At 39.4% G+C, this 15,261-nt stretch overlaps 1 protein-coding gene across 1 annotated transcript in view; it reads right to left on the bottom strand.

Annotated features, from left to right (window-relative positions):
- Positions 1–15,261, bottom strand: part of LOC108134844 (hornerin) — a 96,277-nt gene that overhangs the window by 16,880 nt on the left and 64,136 nt on the right. The window contains exons 4-5 of the mRNA XM_017255305.2: positions 8,968–9,019; positions 467–1,229 (exon numbers count right to left, since the gene is read on the bottom strand). Of these exons, the coding sequence (XP_017110794.1) occupies positions 467–1,105 (639 nt within the window). The 5' untranslated portion in view covers positions 1,106–1,229; positions 8,968–9,019. The remainder of the gene's footprint in view (positions 1–466; positions 1,230–8,967; positions 9,020–15,261) is intronic.

The following is a 15,261-nucleotide window of genomic DNA, read 5'->3' as shown; positions in this document are numbered from 1 at the left end:
TAATATTATAATGTTTAATATAACGCATATTAATATGCATGGTTATATATTTGAATTATTGCAGAAAATATTAGGTCAAATCAAATGGGTAATTTTTGTTTTTAAATTACGTTTTAAAACATCAAAAGCTATTCCAAAAATTTTCAAATAAAATTTTTAAAAATGTTGTAATATTTCCATATTTAAATTACCTAAAAACAGCAGTGTGTACTGATTTTAAAATATTTAAATGAAATACAAAATTATAACATAAAATACATGTTTTTTATTGTATACATTACATTACATGTACATTAAACTTAAGTTTCATACGAATAAAATCTAATGTGTTCCAAAAAATTCGAATTCTTCCATATTTCAAATAACTTAAAAAAAGCGAAAAAAAAATATTTAAATTGAGTATGAAACACTTGGATTCACAACGTTTTGGTTGACCAGTGTAATACCCTTTGACCCTGAGACTCACCTGCTGCTCGACGTCCATCTTGTGGTTGCTGCGCCGACTGTGACCCCTCCTCCGGCGCTCCGTGAACGCTTCGCCGTGACTGCTGCTGCCCATGAGCAGCTGGTCCCCGATCCCCAGGCCATTCTGCGAGGAGGCGGACGAGGAGGAGGGCGCCGCCGGCATGCAGAACTCGATGCTATCCATGTCGTCGGGGAAGATCAGGTGCGAGCCCACGTGGCTGCTGTTCGAGTGCGAATGCGGATGGCCCAGTGTGGCATGGTTGTGGCCCAATCCCAGACCCATTCCCATGCCTCCGTGATGGTGAGCCATGCCGATGCCGTGACCGCCATGATTCAGGGTCATCTGGCTGGGATGCTGGTGCGAGGCGGAGGCCACCACCCGCTGACCGTGGCGCATGGACATGGAGCCACCACTGGTCAGGGAACTTCCACCCTGAACACCACCACCACCACCGCTAGCTCCGCTCATTCCCATTCCCATTCCCGACGGAGCACTGTGCACCGCCACCGACGTCGTCTGGTGCGGATGCTGGTGCGGATGTGGGTGCGGATACTCGCTGGCAAACTGCGGCGATCCACAGCGATTCTGAAATTTGGCAGCGGTCGCTGCACTGCCTCCACTGCCACTGGCCGGATACATTATGGAATCAATATATATTAGTCGATCGGAGGAGTTTCTCTCGAGGATTCTATTCCGGAAGCTGCTTTCTCGTCGTCGCAAAGTCTTCGGGGTTTCAGCAGCAACAGGAGTCGTCGGGCATCATCTGTGGAATACGGAAAGCCATTAATCAGCGTGCAAAGTGGAGGAATGGTCAAGGGTGAGACGAAGATGGAGCACGATTGGTGAAGAAAAATGCTGCGAAAAGTACGGGAGGCGAGTTGCACAGATGCATGACTGACATGCCATGCCAAAATCCCACAAATAAAAGCTGGAATTATGAGCACCACATAGCTCCAAGACCCGCACCCGCAGTCGATTCGAATTTATTTATGCGCAAACATTGTTGCCACACTAAGTAGCGGACAAGATGCACTCCGAAAAAATGCCAGGTGGTATTAAGGAAATCACCAAACAGCAATGTACACAATTTATCTGAATAGTATCAGAATTTTATAAATCAAATTAAATTAAAATTCGTAATTTATTTATAACAAAGAAATAACTTAACTAGAATGCACACAACTTGCTTAAAAATAACAAAACTTTAAATATTTAAACGATATTGTATTTAAAAGTCAATTTCAAGGCATTTAAAAACTCTACATATTATAAATGGAAATTAAATTATCCTAAAGTACGTAATTTTGGTTTTTCGCATGAAGCGAAGTGTGTTTCAAAGCAAGAAGGTAATGAGGGAAAATCTACACATTTGTTTAAAAAATAAGTTTAAATATGTAAACTAAACAATCATAAACGCTGTGTTTTTTGTATTCTTAGTACTTCCTACTTTGGAGTTGTTTTTCGTTTAACGTTTAGATAAGTAAGCTATATATGAAATATATATTTTTTATTTTAAGAAATATTTTTTTTTTCAGAGTGTTGGAAAGGCACGCATGTAAAACATTTGGCGTTGGCATGCCAGGTTTCAGTTTCGGTTGCGTTTCCAGTTCCAGATCCCAATGTGTACAATCCCTCCCACCCTTCGCTATCCCCTTCTACGCCCACACCCCAGCACATTGTGGCCCTTTCTCCACGAAATGCCATAAAACAGCATTAAAGCTATTAACAGCCAAAGGAGAAATGAGCCAGCCGGGAAGAAGAAGGCCAAGGAGAAGTTGGGAAAAATAGCTAGTGACAAGAGCCACCCTTGCCTCCCCCTCACCGCCCTTTTGGTGAGTGGGTGGGGGGGGGGGGGAAACATAAATCAATCAGAGAGCAGGCCGCCCTTTATGAGTGCCCCAGCGTGTGTCCAAGATAATCCTAGAAACAGACGGACAAAACCGGAACGTTTATATATCATATGTAGCTACATATAAGCGCACATGCACATTGTAAGTCTAGGACAAGGCCAACTTCATTTGGAGGCCAGCAAAAAGCCCGGCTATTAACGGCCAGAAAATAATAAAACCATATCAAATATCGACTTAGGATGCGTTCGTTATATCTTTGTTTTTGTGCGTATTATTAAGACGTCAAAGTTCTTATTTACAGCATAAACAAATAATAAAAGCGTTCAAGCTATAAAAACCAGAAAAACAAGACATCAAAATTAATCTTGTAGTTAAGACATACATATATAAAATGGTATATTTTGAAATGCTGTAGTTATAGAAATACTGTTCGCATAATTTTGAAAGGATAATTGTGTCAATTGATATTGCATTTTATTTATAAATTACTAGCTAATAAATATAACTTGTTAAATAAATATTAAATATTTCGGAATACAAAAGTAATCGATTGATTTTTTTAATCCAAAAATATACACAACTAATTATTCCTGACTTGTTTTCGATGTGAAAAGGTTCAGGCTATTAGTGTTCACACCAAACTCTTTTGTTGAAAGGCCTCTCCGCCTCTTTTTTTGGCCCCCAAAGTGGGCGGGGCTGGGGCCACAAAATCCAAATGAATTTCCCTTCCTCTCGGCTGGATTTTTATACGTGTTTCTTTTTTTTTTTTGCCCTCACATTGATTGATATATCAAATTGATAGCCATCCGCTGGTATATAGGCAAACGGCCTTGTTGCTGTTGTAGGAGAACACACAATTTCCATTGCCCCGTAGATATTTTTATTTCCCCCACGCCATCCGGAAAAGTCTAACGCTATCTTGCTTTTATGTCCATTTCTTTTCCACTTAACAAAGCTCGAAATTGTTTGTGCCTGTTTTGTTTTTACCTTTTTTTGTTAGCTTTGCCATGTTTGGCTTAGAGATGTGTTCGTCCCGTGATTTTAAATGTGTCACGAGTTAATCATTAACTTAAATTACTCCCTCATAGCTGATTCCATATTTAATTGGTTAATCGTTTGAGTTTTCTTAGTGAGTCGCTTAGAGACACCAAGTTTCATGAAGCGCACCACTTGAAATTCCCTCACGCTCCCACCTTTAGCTTTGTTTGCTACGATTTTTTCGCTGTTTTTTGGCTTTGGCTATTTCCTATTTGGCATCGTTTTGTTTTGGCCGATTGCATTGCGCATGCAAATTCTAACGAGTTGTTTGTGGTCTTGTCGAGGCGTTGCCAACAACAGTAACAACAAATGCGACGCAAAAAACCATGATAAAACGGCTACAACAATGACAACAATATGCCCGTTTATTTGCTGCATCTGTGAAACATTTTGATTTTGCCTGATTGAGTTGTTTCGGTCACAATAAAAAAAAACGAACAGAAATTAAAAGGATAACATATGGACATGTATTTTTCAATTAAGACTTCGCTTTGCTTTCATAAAACAATCGCTGCACTCGCAGGGATCCTTAAAAATGTATGATTCAAAGTGTAGCAAAGAGCTCCGTTGGGTTTCAGGCTTTTAACAATAAAATGCAGGCGTTGAAAGTATTATCTCTGTATTTTTTCATATTCATATTTAATTCATATTTTCAACTTAAACTTGAACATTTTATTTGATTAAACTTCTGGAAGCACAGAAACTGGTTTTAGCCATTTAAAGTGTCGATATCTTTATAGAGCGATCTGGGCAATGAAAACAATTCTTCCTTCCACTTCATAGAAGGGAAACCAACCACTTGCCTAATGCAATTTTCGAATGCAAAAGCCATAAAAATATCTATTTTAATCGAACACTTTGTAGAACTCTTTTTGCAGCATCTATTTTTCTATTTTCGTTTATTTTTTTCTTTTTTTTTTTCTTGTTCGCCAGGTAAGAGGGGCAGGCAGCAAAAGCAATTTTAAGTCTACCGTATCTTGGGTTCATCCACTTTTCTTCCTGGTCTTCCTGTTCGTTCGACAAAAAAGCATCAGGCGTAGCACAGCTGCAGCAGACCAGGCCCAGAATGTATCTTATGGATAACTTCACCACCTCCTCCCTGCTTCTAACTCTGCATTTGAATGCCTCAGCTGCCTGCTGGCAATTCGATTTCATGCTGCAATTTAATTTGCTTCACTCTGGCAGCCACCGCCAGCATCGATTTGAAAAGCAAAAGTAACTCAAGGCAAGCTCTACAATCCGCCCACACAAGCCCCTTTCCCTCCCCCCTTCTTGCCTGCCACGCCCTCATTTGGAGAATCCAACCAGGCCCCTGGGAAAAAAAAAGGGCAACAGGTTAGGGCGGGACTCATTAGGCGGCGATCGAGTGCTAGGAAAGAAGAACTCATGATTCGTCGGCAGTCGGTTGGTTTGCCATTAACACATTTTGTGCATGTTGTGCATCATTAGAGCACCAGACGCGGATGATGTGTGTGGTGATGGAAGGTGGATTGGTGGATTAGTGCATGCTGAATGGTGGATGGTTGATAACGATGCCAATGTCGTTGGAGTGGCCGATGAAAGGACCATTACACTGCCAGAAATGTCATTGATTCCCGGGCTACACTTTCAAATGCACAACGGAAAACTGATCGAAATAGAAATAGCATTGTCTTTGCGAGATTTGAAAGACAAAATAAACTTTATGTGAGGGATATAAAATAACTAAAAAGGAAAAAGGAAACAGCAAACTCTCCTAGCAAAATCATGAGAGCTTAATATTAATAACGAATAGAAGGATTTCAGTTTTATATTTTAAATTTTCCTTCAGTATTCCTTTTTTTTAATTTTAAATTATAACTAAATCATAACACCTATTAGAATTTATTTAAAGTTTTTCAAGAACGAATATTTTTATAACCTTTTTATAACCCTCCAGGTAATGACTCTCAGTTTGTTAAATAAATCTATTTAGCATGTTTTGTATTTATCTATAGGATGTCTTCTAGTTTTGTTAACACATCATCTATGTAAGAGGACAACACTTTTTAAACCCTTGCAGAGGGTATTATAATTTCAGTCAGAAGTTTGCAACGCAGTGAAGGAGACGTTTCCGACCCTATAAAGTATATATATTCTTGATCAGCATCACTAGTAGAGTCGATCTAGCCATGTCCGTCTGTCCGTCCGTCTGTCCGTCTGTCCGTCCGTTTATATGCAAACTAGTCTCTCAGTTTTAAAGCTATCTGCATGAAACTTTCCCAAAAAGACGGAACGAGCCGGATCGGACGACTATAGCATATAGCTCCCATAGGAACAATCGGAAAAATAATTGAAAAAAAATTAAAACTTTGCTGTTTTTTAATTTTTTGCTTAGTTCTTCGACATATAGCAATGGTTAAATATTTCAGAATTATGATTTAAATTTCATCAAAATCGGACGACTATATCATATAGCTCCCATACAAATAAAAAAATATATAAAAGAACAATCAAATAATTAAGCTGTAAATCGTCATAGCTTCAATGTTTTTAAACATATACGCAAGTAAATCATAATTTTAATGTTTTCAAAAATATTTAATTCTTGCGATAGCTGCAAGGGTATATGAACTTCGGATTGCCGAATTTGCTTTCTTTCTTGTTTAATTTCTCCCCGTGCAATCATCTCACATGTTTCGTTAGTTCAACAATGCTCCTGACACGTGGCGTCTGCAGTTGGGCCACACACACGCACCCACTTCGGTTACCCCTTCGCTCCACGAACTAAAATTATTCATTGATGTCAATGCCAAAGAGGAGATTTTCCTTGCCACTTTCCCCGCACCGCCCCCTCCCCTCTGTGCCACCTCCTTCATCCTCTTTTTGGCCCTGTGTGTGTGTTGTTGCCTTGAGCTCGGTTGCTCCTGCTTTTCTGCTCCTGCCTTTGCTGCTTGGCATGCATATGAAAATTGGCCAATTTGGCGCAGCGTTTGGCTTCACTTTGTAGTTGCTGTTGCGTAGTGTGTGTGTGTGTGTGTGTGTGCGTGTGTGCCGGCACCCCAACAACCCCTGTGATGACCATATACACAGAGGAAACTGATCATATACTTATTAATTAATTCAGCTAATGAGGCAGACCCTTATTAGGCAACATAGACTTTCAAAAAAACAAAATATAGTTGTTTTAACCCTTTTGTACTATTTTGTGTATATAATATATTTTTTTTTTGAATACAACATTTTTAAAATATTTAATAATATTTTCAAGAAACATTTTGTACTTTATAACGTTTGATTTAAAAACTTAGAAATCCCTATTCGTTAAATACAAATACTTAGCCAAATGTTCAATACTCATTTGCAATTCTTAATAAGCCATACAAAAAATGTTAATATATAGATTGCTAAGAACGTAAAATATTTTTCCACTGTGTACTATTTGCAGCCGCTCGCCATTTTGCCTTTTGTTTCCCTTTTGGTGGCGTCCTCCACGTAATGACTTTAATTAACATACATACACGAAACTTTTCGAGGGCGGCAGCACAAGGAGGCGTGGCTGGCATGGAAAGGGGAGATCACTCAAGTGGAAGCTTTTTCGACCAGGACCGAGAGCAGATACAAAAACACCCAAAATGTGGGCCACAACTTGGTGGCCAATTGCAGCTGCAACAACAAATTCATGAACAGCAGCAACAACAACAACAACAACAGCAATCTCGACCAGCTTCACCCGAAACAACAACAACAAGAACAACAAAACGCTTAATGAAAGGGAAATGCATTCACGCAGCTGTTTTTCTTTCCCTTCATGTGGGGCTCTGCCCATATTGGATAATATTTGCACCAAATGAGTGTGAAAATTGGAAACGAAAAATTGCAAAAATATTGCAAACAATTTAATAACAACAAAAGATATTGGTATAGTGCAGATTTCGGCAGAATTTCGGTTTAAATGGTAACAAAGAAATATTCAATGTGTTTATATTCTTCAATATAGTTCAATGTATCATAATGAATGATAGTACTAAACATAAGTAGCATAGCTTGGTGACCCCAATCACATAAATAGCAGGCTTCTTGCATAAACTGCATTTTAAGATATGTTTTCTTAAGCAATTTGTAGTCCTAGACCACGCCAATCTCGTTTATTTGCACTGAAATTTAGTTAAGTTGAAGCGTAACTCGGTAACTTGGGTTCAAATGGGGACCTACCAACAGTTCAACACCCGATAATCGCTTCGATATTTCTTCCACACCCCCCTGCGACCCACCCTTTGACCCACCTGTAATTCATACAACTCATCGAATATTTGATTTCCGGGCTCCTTCATCAAGTCGAGTCCCCAGTGCCCACTTGGCCCATGAACTCCGACCCACAACTCCACTTCCTGGCCGCTTACACTTCACCAATCCGCCCGCCACCCACCATTCTCCCACCCATTTTCCACCCTCTCAGGCAAATCTAACCAAATGCCAACACAAATTTTGTTTGCCTTTTGTATTAGGTTGACAAAAATCAACAGCCAAGCGGGAAAACAGGAGTCGAAAGATGAGCAGGAAAATGCTGGGGAAACTCAAGTAGGTGGGGGTGCTGTATGGCAGATTGTTGAAGAGATTTATGTTGGCACTACGCCCACAGCAGAGCGAGATATATATATATATAAAGCCAAGATATAGGGCGGAGAATTGGGAGGCAGCGAGCTGTTTGTCTCTCGCAAATGTTGGGCAATATTTTGCGGTAAAAGGTGAATTTATTAGCACTGTACAAGGGAGTGGGTTCATTTACAGTTTGCCTAGGAAAACCTCACCCTTTTTCTTGCCAGGACTATTAATACAGGAAAAATACAATTTTTTTTTCAACTTCAAAGCTGGGACTGAAAGTAGAGTCAGTTGTATAACAATTAATATGTAATCTTTGCCCCACTTTTTATATAAGTGGAGGAAATTAATTCAATTCCTTGCTATTCCCCACATTTTCCTGTGTATTAAAGTTGCTGCTTATCGACCAATGCTGTGGCAATATAAAACACATTTTTCCGGCCCTAAGATCTTGACAAATCATAAACAAAACGCTCAACGGACGACGGCCAGCTGCAGATACGTTTTGTATCTTTTCGGAAAAGCCATGGTACAAAAAAAAAAAAGAGAAATAAAGAAAACCTCTTACCCCCAATCACAATAAAAAGCCACACACATACACACACATACATACACACACTGGCAGACGATGAGATGCATATCAGAAATATTGAGCTGAAGATGCTGATGAAGAGACAGTTAAACACACGCACACACTGGACGCAATGACGGGAAGGGGGGATTATTTGGGGGACCACAACAAGATACGCATCTTTCGGATTGTTGCTCTTCAAATTTCCCTCTCTGTTTAGTGCGTTAAGCCGATTTTTTTTTTGGGTTGACTTTTTTGTATGTTTGTTGCGACATAAAACACAATAAAAGTAAAATAAAAAATCTGGGTGATGACATGGGCGGGGGCAGGGGAGGGGGACAAAGAAACTTTCATGCCAACGCTATCATTTTCGAAATTCCAATAAGTTTAGTATCAGTGAAGGAAAAGGTTCTGCTGGATAAAATATTTCACCCGAAATAAGACTTCTCTCACCCTTTTCCTCGAAATGGTTTTCCACTTACCGAAATTTTTTAAGAAACTTTCCAGTTACGCTTTTCGCTCCACCTTTTGAACCTGAAAACACAAACAAGATACGAGAAAATATTAGTACTGAGCAAAAATTTAATTTGAAAATTTATTTCATTTTCAAGCAGACAGTGGGAGGAAAAATCTCGAAAATGTCGGAAATGAAACTACATCAATGATGAAAACGCTGAGAAATCAGTCGGAATTGCAAACAGCATCACTGTACATCAAATGTGACTTACAATGTCCGACCAAATGAAATTTTCCCCTGCTTTTCCTTTTAGCTTTAGCATTTTCATCATTTCAAAGTCAAATGTTGGATAAATAAAACAGTTTTCTGTAGTTCATCCTCTTCCTTTTTTCGATTTTGTTGTGTGTGTGTTGCTTTTTTTTGTAGCTTTTCTCAGAATTCATAATTGAATGTTTCTCTCAACTTTGTGGGGATGATATGGGATTTGCAATTGAATTAAATTCTGATGCCGTTTGTCTATGGAATTTTGGCTCTGCTTCTCTAGATTGGCCCCGGATTTCTGGGATTCTCGTTTTCTGATTGAGATTTCTTGCAGTAAGCAAGGATAATTGTGGCCAGTTGGAGCCAAAATGAGTTTGCTACACTTGAGGATGCATTTCAACTGTTTAATTGAAGTTTATTTTTGGAAAAGTTTGCTTTTTTGGTAGCGAAAACTTTAGAACAACCATCCATATTTGCTAAGCAAAATACATTTCACTGAAACCGAATTCGTTATTACCCATCTCGTGCTCTTATATGTACATTTTCCACCTGGAAGCCCCGAACAACTAGATCAACGAAATTGCTCCCACTGCAACAAGCAAAATGCTCAGTAATAAAAAAATATTCCTTAAGCCGCATCAACCGGAAAAAGAATGGTAAAATAGAAACCCAAATAGTGAGCTTTTGGTTACAAAAGTCCGGCCTTTTCCAGTCCACCGCCGAGCCCAGTCAAGCCCCACAAATGTCATTGCAAAAATGTTTTAATTGAGCCAAGAATGAAACCCAAGGATGGAAAAAAGTGAAAGCATTTTACACAATACAAATAAAATAGAATTTCAAACCACAAGCAAACGTGCGGTATACATGTTTGAATTTATAACACAATTGGAAGGAATGCGAATGAATGTCGCCGGGAAAATGGGGTGAAGGAGTGAAAATGCGCAGCAAGAATAACTGCTTGCCTTTTGCCATTTTATTTTCCCTTTTTTTTTTTTTGGTTTCAGTTGCTAGCATTTCTGTTACTTTTCGTTTTTTTGAGGTACTTTTTATTCCTGCTATGCACATAAAAATAGAAATAAATAAGAATGTGTTGAGGTTAGGAGGAGGAAATCGTGTGGGGGCAAATGTGACAGGCGGCTACCGTTGCCACTACGCCCCCACTTTTCCGACCCTCAAGAATTTTCCACGCACACACCACACTGAGGCGGCTTGCAAATGACTCGAGTTCGCGGTAAATTGACAAAAATGTAAAAAGAAAGCAGGCAGAAGGAATAAGCTCCTAAGAAGTAAAATGTAACCTGTGCAAATGATGATAATGATCATCGTGACGATGGCGCTGGTAAAGATGATGAGCGACGGAATGTCGCCAGTTGAATTTCCCAACTCTGACACCTTCAAATATTTTAAAGTCACCTTCAATTTAAAGCTTTTTCCGCATTCATTTTTAGCCCCCTATGTGTAGATTCATCGGTCTATTGATTTTTTTGTGTGAAAATGTTTGCAGAATTTAATGCAGGAAATTTTATAGAAAATAAACGAAATAACAAAAAGATATCCATCAATTCCAAAGCAGAAGACCTTCAAAATAATGAGCTAATTATTTGTAACCCTAATCAATAGTTATTGAACAAAAGTTGCCCTGATTTTCCCTTGTTTTCATTTCGATTTTCTGCAACCCCCAATCAATGGCCAATTGTTAATCAATGATCTGTGTACCAAATTAATCGTCAAAAGAAACCGCCACCGAACTGAAGTCCTACATGCAAAGGTCTCATTCGTTTCTCCTTTTTTTGTACTTTTGGGTTCGGATGACGGAAGACCCGCAGCTGAGACTTAAGAGTAGTAACCCTTTCTTTGGGCTACTGTGTCATGAGTCATGTTCCTTCATTGGAAGGGGTGCTCTGTTTGCCCACCGATAAACGAATTTGCAGCGGAGGAAAGGAATTCTGATACATGTAGAACCGAGGCGATTACAAGGCACAGCAAAGGTTAAAATAATAGCATTACAAAGCATTTGAATTGATTACAAACATTAAAAAAATTACTCCCTTTCAAATAAAATTGATTTAGCTTAAGTGTTTAAACAGATAATTAACTCTATTATATTGCTCAAACAGTGAGTATAGGAAATGGCTGTCCTAATACTATTATTTTGAAAGCTACTGTACAGGGGAACTCCCCTACTGGATCTCCCCCATCGTCACACTCGTTTCCACTACAATCAACCGACACGACCTTGTGTATGAGGAAAAAATGAAATGGAAAAAAAAATAAATAAAAAGAGAAAGAGAAAAAAAAGTATTGAACACACTCTCTCGGCCCCGTATGAGTGTGCAAATATGTGTGAAATTTATTTGCCACAGCCCGCCGTCCCAAAGGGGTTGAGGTTGAGGTTGAGGTTGGGCTTTGTGTTCCGCCCGTATCCGTGGCGTATATCACCGACACAACCCTTTCGCCATACCCATACCTACCCAGTCCCAGGGGTTGAGCCGACCCCCCAAAACCCCGCTCCCCCTTTCGTTTGCTTGTTTAAAAATCACTTGATTGCACAAATGCTCATTGAGCTAATTTTATTTCGTGTACGGGGAGGCATAAAAAAAACCAAAAGCCGATGGCGATGGCAATGGCGATGGCAACTTGAGCCACGCTTACATTTGATGGGATTCCGATTTCCATATGCCTGGGGGAGGAGGGGAAAGGTGCACAAAAAGTGGAAGAAACACGGGGAAGCCGTACCTGACTTAGTCCCTTAACTTAACTAAATTATTAGCTGGCCCACCTTCGACCGCTCGACGAAGAGCTCAGCAATGTGGAAAAATGTGTTATGTCCTTAAAACAAAAAGGCAAAAGGCAGGGGCAACATGGTAGGGCGGTCAGGGGCGTAGTGAGTTGATCAAATTACCAGACAGACCCGAATGGTCCTCCGACTTTGATGCACTTGAGCCGTGTCAGAAGTAGTCGCAAAGTAAGCAGCAGTACGAGTATTGTACCTTTTTGCCCGCTTTGTTGTTGACCTTTCCTGGGGTCACTTTAATTAATTACACGAAATGAGTTTTTTCTGTGGCCGGAGGGGAGGGGGATGGCCAAATTACACGGCATGGTGGGGTTGGAATGTAATGGAAGCCTGCAGATGGGTTTCGAGGAGAGTTGGTACATGTCTTCAAGTGAACTTCAGTCAGGAAACACATTTTAATTACGCAAATTTGGCCAAGAACAACTTTTCACTTAAGGTAAATTAAAATTTCGAGTTCGATTCGCTTTAAAAACAAAAACATTTTGAGTGGGCATTATTCTTGATTGCAACCAACAAATTAAAATATTAAACAAAAATATATGGAAGCGTTTGAAATAGTTCACTGTCGATTACTTCAAGTCTATTTCTTTGAAACTTAATTTGATAAAACTCAAAACCCCAAAAACCCTTGCCATCAACTGATGGTTCAACGAGACAGTTCGCACTTGAAATGAGTTTTTGAGTGCGTTACAAAGTTTTCCAGCCCAAGATCCATTTGTCGACACATCTCCCTTTGCAATTTCCTTATCCCACTTTGAACTTCCATTACCAAACTGCAAAAGCCAAACAATAACTGTAAAAAGAAAAAATAGAAAAATTTCCTTTGCAGCTTCTTCGTCTTCACTTTTTTGAGCATGTTTGGCAATTAAATCATTTTGACCATAAATCGAATTTCGCAACACTGGGTGTGTGTGCTTGCGTGTGTGTGCGTGTGTGTGTGTGTGTGTGTGCGAGCCTCAGTGTTAATCCAATTAACTTGGCTTGCATCAAACACATTCCTTTCCACCTATAGAACGAAGGCAGACGAAGGAGAGCGAAAATAAATAAAGAAATGAAAACAGTTTCAAAGAAACTCAAACTTCAAGTTTTATAGTTCCCCGCTTCTGGCTCCTCTTATTTTTCCCTCCGGTTCCAGTGGCTACAAATTTCATACGAAACTTGGCTCGGGAAAACTTTTCGCAGGCATTTCATTGGAACAACTTCTACCCCCGATCCCAGTAGCCCCATACCTCTATACCTCTGCCAGATTGGCAAGGTGGGCCATCAAGCCAGAAAAGCTTGTCCTGACAAATGTTTTCATTGATTTTTACGAGCAGTGAACGTATAAAATAAATTCACTTTTTTCCTCTGTTCTTTATTTATTTTTATTTTTTTTTTTTTTTGATTTTTATGCTCTGCGACCAACGAAAAAAACAAAAGAAGAAGAAGAAAATCGGGACTTTGGTGAAAGCTGAGCCGAAAAATGTGCGGGAAAAAAAAAACATTGTAGAAAAATCTCTTGTTGTTTACATTCGTTTGTTTTGCGTGTTTCGTGTTGCTGTTATTGTTCCACACCACTATCACACGCCAGAGGCGGAGGGGGGAGGTTGGGTGGAGAAAAGGGGGTGCGCGTGTCTGTTTTACGATTACCATGCGAGCCTCACGTTGGGCGCCATTAACGATCTCGTCGTGCTTTCGCCCACCTTTCTCCATCACGTGTGCGTGTCCTGGTTGATGTGTCGTAAACGCATCATAAACAACTGGCTGCTCGAGCCCCCTCCTTTATTTTGGACCCAACTGCATCATCATCAAAATTACACTTCATATTTACCTTTTTTGAAATACTCTTTTTTACACCCAAGGGCCACCCAAAATAATGGACTCTGATCTTTATCAACAGGTGTAGGGACACACGAGTGTCTGCTTATGAAGAGCAACCCTTAAGAGTACCCGCCTATAGAGAGTTAACAACATTCAGCTTAAGGTGGCATTTAAAAAAAAAAACATTACAATTTTACAATAGGCTGAAAGTATAGTTCTTATCGGATCGTAATCCTAAACATTACGTTTTTATTTTTAAGATACCATAAATTGTAATAATGAACAGCCTAATGGATATACTTAAAAATATATTTTTAAGGCAAGGTGGTATCAAATTTAAACAGCCGCTTAAATGATTTAAATGACTTTAAGTAAACTACCTACAACTGCATATAATAACTATACAAATTCATACAAATTTAAGAAAAAAAAAAAGAAATTTATAGATAATTTTTAATATTTTTAGAGGCTCATTTCAAATTTTCCATTATAATTGCCATCGTAAAAATGGCCTTTTAAAGGCCAATGAATTTAAATTGTTTTGATTGCTGCAACCTATTGGACGAAATGAGAAAGATAAGACCAGTGAAAGAAATATGAATTATCTGCAGCCAGTTTCCACTGTGCCTTCAGTTGCTCCAGGCAATGGAAACGCTTTCGAATGTTTATCTTGTCTGTGGCAAAGGTTTGATTAGCCATAAAAACTCACATTCGGTCTGGGTGTCGTTGTCGTACTTGTTCTATGATTGTATTTCCCACTCCTCCTGTTTTTACTCGACGTTTTATGGTCTTTCCCCATTCCGGATTTCATTTTTTTCGTTGAGTTTTACGAGCTTTCGAATTTGAAAGTCGTAAAATGCATTTCAACAGCAGACAGTGAGCGACGACAGCCGTGGATTTTTTTTTTTTGTTATTGTGGCTTTGCTCAAGGCATTAGCTTATTATTATTAATAACACTGGGGCAAAGTGGGTGAACTTTAAACCCTTGCTTATTGTGTGCGGGGTCGCAGCAAATAAAGTTTGCCGCCCGGCTCGAGTTCATTCGCACTCGAGTAGAGCCCAATAAAATGTAATTAATTTGCAAAACTTTTCCCCCACACAAGCCAAAAGCCAATAAAGCAAGCCCAAGATGCTGGCGAGGATGGGTCGCAGGATTTGCATGCCAGAGATGAACCAAAAAGCCAAAAAAAAAAAAAAAAAAAAAAAAAAAACAGTTGAGAAAAAGAGGAAGGGGGCAAAAACAAAAAGCAAAAGGGAACAGAAGCCCACAGCTGCTCGACATAAACTTATAAAAGCTGGCAAAACTCTCTAACCAAAAAGGGGAGCCGGATCGGGGAAAGCTCTGGCATTGTTGCATTAAAAAGTTAATAAAAGTGGAGCATGCCACAAGTCGTGCCGCAATTTGCGGCAGCTGCAGCTGCGTTCCAGCAAAAGGATATGGATATGAATATAAGTAATCCTAGT

This window comes from Drosophila elegans, unplaced genomic scaffold (assembly GCF_018152505.1).
Source record: "Drosophila elegans isolate 14027-0461.03 unplaced genomic scaffold, ASM1815250v1 contig_149, whole genome shotgun sequence".
NCBI classification, from domain to species: Eukaryota; Metazoa; Arthropoda; class Insecta; order Diptera; family Drosophilidae; genus Drosophila; species Drosophila elegans.
The sequence above is the reverse complement of the archived record's forward strand: the minus strand, read 5'-3'. Positions and strand labels throughout refer to the sequence as shown.